Source organism: Apteryx rowi, unplaced genomic scaffold, assembly GCF_003343035.1.
Source record: "Apteryx rowi isolate R43461 unplaced genomic scaffold, aptRow1 scaffold_150, whole genome shotgun sequence".
Taxonomy (NCBI): Eukaryota; Metazoa; Chordata; class Aves; order Apterygiformes; family Apterygidae; genus Apteryx; species Apteryx rowi.
In genome coordinates, this window is record NW_020447753.1 from 1,052,259 (window position 1) to 1,065,939 (window position 13,681).

The window sequence follows — 13,681 nt, forward strand, 5'->3', positions numbered from 1 at the left end:
CGCTGAGCGGGCTCCGCGGTGCCCGGCAGCGCTGCTGGAGGACGGCGGGGAGCTGGCGGAGGCGCTGGGGGAGTTCGACGCCGTCCTGGAGGACTTCTCGTGCCCGCCCGCCCGGCGCCGCTTCCACTACGGCGAGCACCTGGAGCGCATGAAGCGGCGGAGCAGCGCCAGCGTCAGCGACGGCAGCGGCCTCAGCGACTCCGAGAGTGAGTGTGTGAATGTGTGTGAGCGTGCCGCTTGCCCTCGCCCTGCCCGCGATGTGGCCGCGGCGCACCTGCCGCCCGCCCGGCGCGGAGCAAGCAGGCACCGGCCCCCCCGGGTCCCTGCCCTCTGACAGACCGGGGAAAATCAAAAGTGTGTGTTGAACTAGGTACCCCCCTCCCTGAGAGAGAGAGCAGGGGTGCATGGGGGAAAAACGAAACAAAACGCTTTAGAAACACAGTTTACTTTTGGGGTTAAAAGTATCGAGAATGCGAAGTCCGACCCTGCTGGGTTTGTCCCTGTGGAGGTCTGAGGCATCGGTTGCACCCTGTCTCTCTTGGACCCTATTGAAGAGGTCAAGGACAAAAGTCCGTTGGGGATTTTGTTTCCTGTCTGGATTCTCAGGGTTGAAGAGAGACAGTGAGGAAAAGGAGAGTTTTGCTGCACATCAGACCCGTTCTTTATCTCTGGTTTCCTTACAGTAGGTAAGGCTGAAAAACTTGGTACAAAGAAGGTCAAAGTACCAGCTGGCTGGGAAGATGTTGAAGTATCCTGCCTTTTTAGGAAAAGATCTCTCTTAGAAGGGAGACCCTCAGGGATACTTTATTATTTTACTAGCCTAAATATCAGTTGAATGAGTGAGCTGAAGTACTTTGAAGAACTGACTGAAATTAAATTAGCTGTTCATTTTAATTGGTGGAGGTGTCTTCACTGCTTGCAGGTTGTCATTGTAAAAATAATTTACATCAGCATATACTATGTGTATATAAACAGTGCATGGGAACTTGGAGCAAGAAAAGTAGGTAACTGATATCAAGGCAGCTTTGAACAGGAGATGTAAAATGAACTGAATTTTTGATCAGGTACTTTTTTCTTTTCTTTTTAAGTTTTGCCTCTCTTTTTCTTGCTAGTCAGTGAGAGAATAAATCTTTCCTATTGCAAAGAGTGAGACTGAGAAAACTGCTGACCTCCTTGGAAGCAATAGGATCAATGGCTACTTTGCCAGAAATTCTAAAAATCAAATAAATGCAAATATATCTTAGTTCCTAAACTAAAAGCTTTCTGTATAGGTAGCTTTACAAAACTTAAGCTTTCTGAGTTTGTTATTTATCATAAAATTGCTCCTTTAATTTCTGCTGTGCCTCTTTGTTTATCAGTTCAGTGACTTGTTATGCAGTTTTGTGGACCTAACATTAAAACATTAGTAACTTAGTCTTCCTAGTGGTGAAGCTATCCCTATTGCTTCTCCCTAGTATCAAAGCACTTTATAACATCATCATCATCAAAGGTAGGATTCATCTCACTTAATGTTAACTGCCCCAGACTCTGACATCTAGCCTGACTACAACTTTGGCTTTTTTCTGTAGTCTGCGGATGTATATAGATGCCTCCTGAGGCTGATACATCTGTTTCTTAGAGTGGATGAATCACTCTTTGCAAGTCTCTCTCCCTGTGGAGGGAAGTCTAGAAACAAACACCTGATTTAGATTACACACTAGCCTTTTGGGTGGCTGGGGGTATGTATGATGAGGCCTGCCTTTACTGACTCAAGCTGATGAATTATATGAGCAGCCCTTAAATTCAAGTCTATCATTAACTACAATAGCAGAGCCCTAGTGTTACAATTTTTTGTGTAGTCTCCAATATTCTAATATATTAACCTCTAGCATACTCTTACCAAAAATAGATAGTTTCAAGATCCTCTGTCTAGTGAAATACTCTACTGTTGGCAAAACATGAGAAAACAAAACAGCATCAAGAATTCATTCCTCTTGTGTGGTTGAAGCCTGCCTGTAGTCACTTAGCATATGTGCTGTGGTTCAGAAAACTTAATCTTTAACAGTACTTAAAATTGCTAAATTAGAACTGATAGGAAGGGTCTTTTGAGGAAAATGAAGGTGTTCTCTTACAGAGCAGAAGGCTTAGTAAGGAACAGCATGCTCATGCAAAATGGCAGATGAGATCTTCAGGAAGACCTGGAAAACAAAAATCTGTCACATCTGAACTGATTTAGACTGAATACATTAATAGAGGTAGACAGGATTTAAAGGCTTTGAGTAAAGTCTTCAAAGACCATGTTTTAGGAACTTGCCAAGCTTCCAGGTTCCAACCTATGTTGGGGTTCCTTGTTTAATGATGCATCAATGTGAAGGGTGGTTCTGATGAAGAAATCACTGTCTTCTAGTGCATCTCCTAGTCCAGTTTATGCCAGTGTCCAGAAGTGGTCTACTGGAATTCAACTGTGCCAAGCATATGAGGATATGATTGAGGGAAAGAAAATAGAAAATTAGCTAACCTGATTTTCTTATGAAGTAAATTCACTTAGGCTAGTTTAAACTCCAGTTTAATTTGAAAAAATCTGAAGTCAGAATGAACTTCTAGCACTGTCAGTTTTATTTTAAATGAGCAAATGTCTACTTCCCTGAATATTTTCACTAGAAACTTTACACTTTTCTCAAAGACCCAGCAGAACCCTTCTCCCAAAGACATCATTCAGTGCAGAAAGCTTCTTAATTTGGAATTATAGTAGGATTGGAGAGGAGTTGCAGACTTTTATGAAGAGGCCCTTTTATAAAACAAGCTGAAATGTCTGATGTAACCTAGCTACGGACTCGCTATGTCTAGTCTAAGAATAGACACAAGGAGTTTTCTACTTGTCTAGGCTTTTTCTGTTCAAGCTGAAGTTTTTCTTTCCCTTGGTCTACCTTTCCTTGGTCTCTGTCCTTTGAAGGTGGACTGCTGAATTCCTGACCCCTCTGTTCCCATGGAAACACTTAGGTTAAACATCACCACAGGATCAAAGAGAAAGTAGGCTGAGAGAGCAAGTTGTTAAACACAAATCTGTAACAGCAGAAGAAATTCCAACAATATTATCTGCGAACAGCTGGAATTTTACTCTCATTCACAAAGACTCTTTCCATCTTTACAAAATCCTGCTATCTAGTGGTACAGGTGATTCCAGCTGTGCTTTGTTATGTATTTACAGAACTGTTCAGACCACTATATTTTAGTACCATCTTTTCTTGTTGGCTGAGTAATCTAATCTGCCTGACCTTCAGCCACTCCACACCAGTTAGGAATATCTATTGTTCTGCCACTCCTGCAGTGATATCTTTGAGTCTAGTGTGGGATTGTAAGATTGGGCAGTAGCATCTTAAACTGTTGCAATCATTTGTTTCAGGGCACATTAACCAGTTTTAAATTTAACTTTCTCCAAAAACTACTAGCATTGGCTGTATCTGAACAATGCTGTTTTGTAGTAGGGTAAAGAAAGCCTTTCTCCTCCTGAGGCTTGTGCAATGAGGATGAGGCCATTTAATTTAGAAAACAGAAGTATTTACAAAATATCTTTATCAATACAGTTAATCCTGTAGATATTGCTTTTACCTTAAAAGCTCCTCTTGAGGGAGCTAGCACCAAAAGTACTAATTGAAGTTCTTATTATTCATTTCAGCCTCTTAGGGGGGAAAAAAATATAATTCAAAGATACTTCTTTGGAAAATGAGCACAATAATACTTGGTTCTCCTGCACCTTGTCTGATTAGACTAAATGATCTTTGGCCAAAGTCTTCCTTGGCTGTGGTTAAGTATTGTACATACGACACTGGACCATAGCCCTTACGATAATAAAAATGCTAGCATGTGCAGATAGACGATCTTAGTACTTGGCCCACAAGTGTTGTATTAAACACAACAGCTGATTGGGTCAGTGCTGGAAATCGTGATGCAATAGGTAATTCACTCCAATAATAGATGCTCTTGAGTTGCTGAACTATCCAAATTAATGCTAATTACACTTCAACTTGATGTATTCAACAGAATCAAAGTATAACAGCTTCATACTTCAGATCATTATTTATGCTGAAACATCTAAGTTAAGAGATACTTTTATAAGTTCTTGCTAGCTATGGCATATGTTGGATGTGATAGTGTGATTTGTAATAGTGTTGTATTGTCAAAAGCCTTTAGTGCAGATGCAGCTATATTGAAAAACATGAACTTTTACAGATGCTATTTGCTTCTTGTGCTTTGGAATAAGCTTGCAAAGAAAAATGCAGGCTTGCTTATATAAATTGCATGCCCAGTCATTGCCCTTTGCCAGTATAGTATATAGCAACAGCACAAAAGTCTTCCAAGTTTAGACTTGGAATAATGAATAGAAAGTTAGACTAAATGAAAGGTTGAGAAGGGAAATGCTTTAGCATTTCTTGTGCCAAAGCTATAATAACACCTAAAAGCTAAACCATAATCTGTTGTGCTCAGTGGTGTTTTACACTTTTAGCTACTGGTGCATTTTCTTGAAACAGGTTCAGCTTCTAGTCTCTCTGTATCAAAAGCATTGGAAAATAAGTACATCAGTTCAGTTCTTGCACTGATGTAGCCTGCAGTGTATCTTCATAGTAACTTTTAGGAGTGTGTAAATGCTTTGAGACGATGCCTCCTGACTTTCAAACACATCAAAAGGCCCTCAGTGCCTGTAGAACTCTTTTAATGCTTTAATTTCAAAACTGAGCAGGTGTAGATTTACTAAGGAGCTGAATTGCTTCCTGTTAACACCCAATGCCTGGTGTAATACAAGCAATCGTAGTTACATGCCATGGAAGTATGCGTGTGGCTGTGCTAATGCCTCTACTATCTAAAGATGACACATTGGCCACTAGTACTGCTGCAGTCATTCTGAAAAGCCAGTATACATTTGCAGTCTTGCAGTACATAAGTGGAAAAGGTGCAGAAGACAATACAAATGATTGAAGATGTAAAATGGTTTCCAGATGACTAAACAGGCTAGGACTGTCAGCCTAGAAAAGAGATTACTTCAGTGGGGACAATCTAGTCTTCCAAAACATCCAAAGTGGTCTTAGGAAAATGAAGTAGGAAGGACTATTTGCTCTCTCTCCCAGTATGAGAACATCAAATTAAACTAGCAGATTTCAAACAAATACAAGGAGATATTTCTTCACACGTTGTATAGTTCAACTGTAAAAAGTATTACCTTAAGGTATTGTGGATGTTAAGTTTACATTGTCAAAGCAACTAGGTAGTCATGGAAAAAATTCATCAAGGACTAAATGCTAAGAGAGTACTGCTGCCTTAAGTATGTTGATCTGTGCATTGCTAGAACTGGTAGAGTATATCTGGCAACTATCAGTATGTTCCTGCACCACTCTTAAACCCTTCTATGGGCATCTGCTATGAGTTGCTATCAGAGACAGAGCGCTGAGTAGATGGACCTTTGATCTTAACAATAAATCCTAATTTTATATGATGAAGAGCATTTTAAGTGGATTGCTGCCTCAGATTTCTGATGACCTGTCTCTAACAACAAGAAAGCAATATAGTATAATGAAAAAATGAAACAAGACTTGTATGGAGAAATAATGTTTTATGAAATCTAAGGAATAACACGTTTTATGAAATGTTTGATACATTCAAGGGGATGAAAACCCAGAAGTTTTGGGTACATAGGTTGCTTTCCAGGTATTTCAATTTAAGGAAAAGAGATGCTTGCCTTTTGTAAGATTTCCTGTTCTTGCACCTCCATAATACCTGTTTGTCTCCCTTATGCTTTCCTCTATAAAAGGAAGCATTATTAAAGGGGAAGATTGGTATTAGAAACACTGCCTTGCAAGTAGTGTGATGGGGGAGCAGTATACTAAGTTTTGCCTATAATGAGAAAGTATGCTTGTATGTCTGAATTTCAGGCTTCCTAGATCACTTCCTTGTAACTAGTAATTATGTGATTTGAAATCTTTTAAAACATTAAGCCCAGAAGCTTAGATAGGGAAAAGGTGTGATTTTGGTGTCAGTATTGGAATCGATGGTTGATAACTAAGCAGAAGACTATAAACAATGCAGCAAAGTAAGCATGATTATGATCAAAATAAACACTATCCTTGAGGGCTGCAACACATGCATTGTGAAATGAGCTCTTTATACCATAAATGCTTCTGTTTACTGATGGCATTAGAAATTCCTGATTTCTTTTTTAATCAAATAGGCTATGGGAATGAGTTGTGCAGTCTGTTCATTAAGTGTTGAACTGTTTGTGATGAATTCATGATCTGCAGAGACATTTTAATGGAATTTTAAGGCTCCCCTCTGAAAAGCTTGAGGGATGCAATTTCTCTAGAACTTTCCTCACTGAAAATTGCAGTAAAAATTGCACTGACTCTAATAGGAGCAAAGTTAGCCATGAGTGCTGCTTAAAACTATATCCTGATCAATGATGATATTAGAAAGAACATAATATTAAAGTCAGATGGCTGAACTTTTCCATTGCGTGTTTTAAAAGGGAAAGTTAGAGGCTTTCTTCCTTCAGTTAATTACTGTCCAGAACCTTTCAATTGTTTATTTCATGGAAACATTCTATATTTACATGGTATTGCAGTGGTTTTTTGCTTTGTGGTTTAACTATATACTGGAACAGCAAAGGTCAGTGCTAACTACAAATTACTTTGCCAAAGTAAAATACATCCATATTTGTTGTAAACCTCTAATTTTGCAGCTGTTGCCTTAGCCTAACTCATGCAGATCAACTTAGTAACCTAACTCAGATTTTTTTAAAGGATTTCTTTTAAAGAGGCGGGTTTTTTTTTAAACAACTAAGTCATAGTTTGATTGTGCTACCTGTGTTTATACAAACTTCAGAGCCACAAAATAAGTAATAAATAATAAACTCACATTGCAGTGGAAGAGAAAGGGTTGGATGAGGATGGGTGGTAGTGATGAGATCCTTGGCAGCAGCCTCTAGCAGGGGATGTTGGATTTGTGTGGCAATGGAAATCTTCCAGGGCCCTTTTTTGAAGGTGAATGAGCAAATCTTGTCTGTTGCAGCTGGTAGAGAGCAAGGACTGAAGTGTCCTTCTCCCAGAGCTTTCTGCCCTAGAGCCATATTTTGTATTTTGTGGAAGTTCATATTTTTGTGCAATGGAAATCAGAAGTATTGTTTTAAAAACAGTATGTTTTCAGTAGTTTCTTGTTCACTGGGGTATGCATCTTGGCTTTTAAAAAAAGTGGTTTTGGTTTAAAGTTGGCCCATAAGCTGATTTCGGGAAGAAATGTTATATCTGTTACTTTGAGTCCATGCATGTGCTGGAGTTCATATTGCATTGTACGGTGCTGGTAAGAAATATTAATGCAAAGCAGTTAGGTTTTTCTTTTCTCCTCTTTTGATTTTTATGCTTTTCAGGAGCTACTTTTCAGGGGTGAGGACAATGCTGAATATTCTCTATTCATCAGTTAAAGGTGGTATAAGTTGGGTGTCTCAGCTATTGTATTGATTCTACAGCAAGTCAGACCTTTCAGCCCTGAATTTAGCAGAATGCAGTATCACAACCATATTCAGACATAACTGGACAGATTATGTGCAGCATCAGAGAAAGATGTTGTTAATGATATTGGGCAGGTAGGGATTTCTGGTCTTAACTAGACACTGCTTTTTGCTCTGTTACTGCCATTGCAGTGGCAAACTATGCAATTACAGTCTATATGATAACAATGTTTCTGGGGAACTGTCCCTGTACTAGAGCTCTTTATTTAGTTTTTGTAATAGCTTTTGAAAAAAGTTCAGGTTACCAAAATTTCCCAGAATATTGTACATCAGGCAGGCCAAATTTAGTGGATGTAGGATAACTTCTCTTCCTGTAACTTTTCCCAATTGATGCTGACTGTGGGGAAAGCTGACACTTTCCTTACCAGGAGGTAAGTATCGGTCCTAGGATGGCTTGCTTTTTAACATAGGTGCTTTTCCTTCAAACAATAGATGATTTGATTTGTCCCTCTGGCTGTGAAGTCTGAATTTGAGTTGTACAGACTTTGTCTGTACAAGAAACCTCCCATTTCTCTTTAAGGCTATTGCAGACTTGCAGTAGGTATTAATTATAGGTAGTCTAATTTGTAATGTAATTTTTTCCTGCAGGTGCAGATTCACTCTACAGAAATAGTTTCAGCTTCAGTGATGAAAAGCTGAATTCTSCAACCACATCTACTCCAAGTCTACCATCTCCATCAGTAACTCCATGTAAAGGTAAACTTAATTTTATTTGTTTGCATTTCTTTTTAATTCTCAACTGTATTGTCTCCTGGTGAGCAAGGATTCACACACATGACTTGGCTCTTTTTTTTTTTATGGTGACAACAGAACTAAGCATTACTGTTAAGCATGCTACAGGTGCAAGTGCTGTTACTGTTTATGATCAACACAATAGCACATTGCACCCACACTTCACAAGTGGCCTGGCAACTCTTTACTTTGAACCACCAAGCTAAAGGAAATTACTGTTTTTGGCTGACCTAAAATTGTGATGCTGCTTATGGAATACTTCAGAGTTAACTTAAGTGATGAAGTAGCCTGTGTCCCATTGATATACAGAAGTTCTTAACTTGAATGCAGAGGTGCAGTGGGTGACTTCTGAGAAGCCATATGCTGCCATTCAGGTTAACACAAGTACTCAGATGCATGTAGACCTTGCACTGCTGATAACCATATATGTAGTAATTACTTCCTTCTTTGTAGCTATGCTATTTCAGAAAGGATTCTGTCTTGCAGCTGGTCCAACTCTACAGGAGTTTGTTTCACTCGGGTAGCTTAGATTAACTCTGGAGCAGACATATCAATAAATGGAACAGACATGCTTATGTACTACATGGTGCTTTCATTGTAAGTCTCCTCATGTAAGTGCTCAAGAACTTTTCGTGCTTTCATTGGCCTTGTCTGCATTGACCAGTCACAAGTAACCGGTAAAATGCATTTTTACTGATGAGCATGATACTAGGGAGAAATAATGAGCCATAGTTAATAAGTAGGAAAAAAAAAATTAAACTGGCAGGAAATCCTTGGCAAGGAGTTGTACTAAAGGTCAAGATACTGTTCCTGATGAATTATAGAAATGGACTTTGAACCAGTTTGGAATATATCACAGAAATGAGATAAGGAAGCCACTTGAAGTAAAACTGGATTGAATGAAATGGCTTCCTCTGTTAGGAGTGAAAATTTGGATGGATGTTTAGATCCAAACGTAGTGTATGGACCATGATCAAGGACATGATGTCAAAGCAAACCACTGATTCGCGTGATATAAGAGGTTTAGATTTGGGCAGACCTGGGAGCTAACTGGGTGGGATATGTTTAGGGCTGTGAATGCAATATCTGAGATGGATATAGATAGGTTTATATATATGTAAACAATAAGGAAGAATCCCACAGTAGCAAGGACATGGCTAGTTGACCTGATTTTTTCTTTTCCCACCTCAACCTCTGCTTTAAGGAAGCTAAGTGGCTTGCTTTGCTTTTATCAATTGGATAACTGTAAAAACTGTAAAAAGTTTTAAACTGGTCTCTCCTATCTTCTAAGAATGCATTTGGACATCTTTGCAACCTTGTTGAAGGAAAGAGGTCAGGAAGACTCTTCTGAAAATAACCCAGAGCACGTTTGATACCGCTGAAAATTATTTGGGGAATTGTACAGGTCCAGACGGTTCTCTTGGCCAGAGAAGTGTCATGTTTAAGCTGTGGTGACCTTTCTTCTTTGCAGCAAAGCTTGGAGATACAAAAGAACTGGAAGACTTTATTGCTGATCTTGACAGGACACTAGCAAGTAAGTAGATTGTATTAGTAGACTGCGTCTTGTTTGATGCCTTCAAAGAGTGGTGAAAGTCAATGTATCAGAAATAAAAAGCAGATTAACAATTTTTTGTATAATGTGGCTACATTTAATTTGCTTGTAGGCAGGAAGATTAAGGAAGATTCCCATATGTAGGTAGGAAGGTAAAACAGACTAAACTCAGGTCTCTGCCTGAAAGCTCAAGGCTTTTTCTTCAGACAGCCTTTTCCTGCTCAGTGTAATTCTGTGCTATATAGATGTTCTCACTTATCAAATTCTTTTCCCAGAATCATCTTTTCCCTTTTTGTAGGGACTGACTGTTAATCTGAATGAGTTACATGGACTAATCTGAAATTGTTACACAAGTGTTTCAAAAATATAATGAACACTGTCTCTACTGGGTTGTTTTAAGCAGGCTCAGGGTTAGTGGTAGCAATGAAGCTGCTCCTGCTGTTTCTGTGTCCCTGCACAATGCATGCAGTTTGGCATGTGTGACAAAATGCCGTACTCCCATGAACTTCTGTTGCCATCTCTGAGGCAGCTGCAATCCACCTCTCCTTGTCAGTGCATAGACTGAGTAAATGCATCATTTTCTGGACTACTCAAAGCTGCTAAGAAGTGGATTCATGCTTCTTAGTTATAAAGCTAAATAACTGGAGCAGTAACCATAGTGAGAGATCAATCTGAAGTTTTATTAATACTATAACTTGCTTTATGAGATGGTTAAGGAGAAGATATCTGTATCTATCTTAGACTAGATTAAGCAGGATTTTGATTTTTAATTCCTATCAGAAATGAATTTAAACCACTTATTTTCTGTCACTATCTGGGAGTTACGATTTCCAATTACCCTGTTGGGTTTTTCATTAGGAACTTAAACTCCTCTCCCCACTGTGTACTCTACCTATTTTTTCCTGCTTCTTCCTATGCTGTTTGTTTGGGGCATGATCCTGTTTTTTGTGTGGCTCTGCAGTCTGGTTCCAGACAAAACAAATTACAGGATTAGACCTAAATGGCAGCATGGACAAAAGTATGAATTCAGTGTCTTATACAATTAGGTATTCTTCCTTTCCTGTAATTCTTGAAGCCTTGGCCATCTGCCCTGAATTTAATTCAAGGTAGTTGTGCTTGTGATCTTCCTACTTCCCTGTCGTCTTACTCATATCTTAATCCTAGTTTCACTTCCCTTATTTAAAATACATTTCTAGTTTCCTGACTTCTGTTATGGATGCATGCTTGAACTAATTGTCTTTACCACTGAAATTTAATTGACTGATTGCTCTTCTGAAAACTCTGAATTTGAAGGTTTGCCTATGTAGAAGGACAAAACCTCCCCAAAATCTCAAATATTTGTGTTGCTATATCTTGTACAGCTATGTTGCAGGTGACTTTAAATAGCCTGCCTATTACATATTAGTTTCATTGCCCCCCTGCAAGGCACATTGAAGGTGAGGCCAGGGATTGCTACCTGCTGTAGGGTTTTCTCCCAACTAAGGAAATGCTCTGGTTATTTCAACAGTTTTGTTTAGTGTCGCTTGCTCTATGGTGATATGCTAACTCTATCATGCATTGGAGTTCTGGGAGAAGTCAAACTTCCATCTGATATTTTTATCACATTATTGAGGAGTTCCATTTATATACTTGAGGTTATGCAAAAGCTTTGCACTGATGCCTTTTGCCTAGTGTACTTGTTAGAACAGAAATTGCCTTAAATCTTTACACAATATAACCTCTTAGCTCTCATGTTTAAAAAATGCATAGTTTTGCCATATGTCAGACAGTCTAGAAAGCTAAGCATAATATGATATCTGGTATGTCAACAGCATGCAATCCTATTAAATATAGAACTGATCTTGTTTTGTATTTACAGGTATGTGAAACAGAATTTTGGCATTGTGCCTGCCTATGAATATGTCCTCCCAAGGATAAGTGACATCAATCACTGAGAACTGCTGACATTGTCTAACTTTGCTACCCAAGCTATTTACCTTCTGAACATAACCTTTGTCATCTCCTGCAAGTATTTAACAGGTAGCATGGGTTTTGTTACTCTGCAGCAGGTGGAATCAGATAACTTAAGTGTTACTGCTATATTTTTGCTTTGAAATATAGCTTAAATTTTAATTAAAAGTTGCTTTTATGAAAAAATATTTGTAATTTTATATAGTTGAGAACTTTTAATGCCTTTTCCATTATAATATATTTTTGTATACAAATAAAGCCTGAACTGGAATCCAGATGTCTGAACTTCATATCAACAGAACTGAAAAGTGATTACAAATTAAGCTCTTAATAAAAACATCAGGTTTTAAAGTATTTGATAAGGGTGTATTTCCTGATAGGCAAAATATACTATGCTGGCTTCATATGGAACGTCACATTTTTCTCTTCACATTGCTTAAATAAGAATTTTGTAACACTGACTTAGTACAGTTTAGTTTTGAAAAATAGCACCTATTCAAACCCTGTTTAAAAGGTATCTTTGTAAGCATCAATGTTAGTAACTGAGTATTCACATATGATTCTATATTAAATGCTAATTGGCAGGTTAGGTATCTAAGCCCACAGGTTTAAAGGTATGGGGCTGCAGCACCAAGAAATACTTGAGTGTCTGGATGTTTCCCATACCAGACTCCTGAGTCCAAAACTGCCCCTCCTTTGTTGAAAAGGAATGTCTGGCCATCAGTGTTGTTCAGAGTGGCAGGTGAACCTGCATTTTTACAAAGGATATGATTCTTCCCATATGCATTAGGCACTGGAGATGTCATCGTGTGAGCTCCTCCAGCTGCTGCAGGCATTACACTCTGCTGCTGTCTGAGCTGCTCATGTGATTGCTCGCTAATCTATTTGGGCAAACTGAGTTGGGCTTCTTTAAACTGCAGGTCTGTCTTTGACCAAAGCAGGCTAGTGAGCAGTTACATGAGTGAGGGGTACAGATATTGTGCCCCCTCTGATCTCTTCTCTTCTTTGAGTGGATGTATGCCTGGGCCCTTAGCACAGCTRCCTACCAGTTGATTGAGAGGATGGATTTAGACCTGTGTCTTCTGCAGTTTGGGTGAAAGTAGTCTCCTGCATTTTTGCTAACAGGAACTTCGTGGGGTTGATATGAACCTATCTGTTTCTTTTTGTTTTCTAAAAATAGATGAGGAATTTGGGTCTTGTTAAATGCAATCTTACCAGTGCAGAAAACTGGGAATTTAGAAAACTAAACCATGATAAACTAGGTACATTTGAATGTCTCTGAAAACACTTTTAGGAGTGTGTGGGTTTTTTTCCCTGCTTTCAGTCAGCAGTGCAATGTAAGGTGGTGGCTGCTTTTTGAGGAGGCAATTCCTCTTTTCTACAGCAGCTTCAAAGTCTGTGTTGAAGGAAGGAGGAATGGTTCATGTCTAAGATAGCAGTGTGCTTCTACACTCTGCAGGACCTTCACATCCTTACTCAGAGGCTCCTGCACAGTAGAAAAATCCCTTTGAGCAGCAAGGTGGGCTTGCTTTGGCAAAGTCAGAGCACTGGAAATTCAATGCTGCTGTACTATAAACGCACAGGAGCAAATTCTCCTTTTGGCTGCCTTAGTATAACTGAGAGGAGAATCTGGCTCTTCTTGCTGGTCCCATATATTAATAGATGCTTTTTTACATGAAGCCAGTGAGGGGGATTCCCTTGGCTGGCATAGGACTTGCTGTTATATGGGAAGAGGCACTGTGCCTTTTAGCAGGTACTGAGGGAAAGCAAACAAGGGAATGCCTGAAAGACAAGCTCATGGGTTTTTCTGTTTCTTTTTTGTAAGAAATATTGGTAGATATTTGCATAAGGCATATTTTAAAGCTAATTGAAGAATAGCAGCAAAGGTTTTTGGCTGTCTTTCTTAAAATTAACAC

General features: G+C 39.0%; 1 protein-coding gene across 1 annotated transcript in view; it reads left to right on the forward strand.

Moving 5' to 3' along the window:
* RGCC (regulator of cell cycle) overlaps nt 1-11,932 on the forward strand; it is a 15,155-nt gene extending 3,223 nt beyond the window's left edge. Inside the window, exons 2-5 of the mRNA XM_026058968.1 lie at nt 8-206; nt 8,120-8,227; nt 9,735-9,797; nt 11,674-11,932. Of these exons, the coding sequence (XP_025914753.1) occupies nt 8-206; nt 8,120-8,227; nt 9,735-9,797; nt 11,674-11,681 (378 nt within the window). The 3' untranslated portion in view covers nt 11,682-11,932. The remainder of the gene's footprint in view (nt 1-7; nt 207-8,119; nt 8,228-9,734; nt 9,798-11,673) is intronic.
* The last annotated feature ends 1,749 nt before the right edge of the window (nt 11,933-13,681 follow it).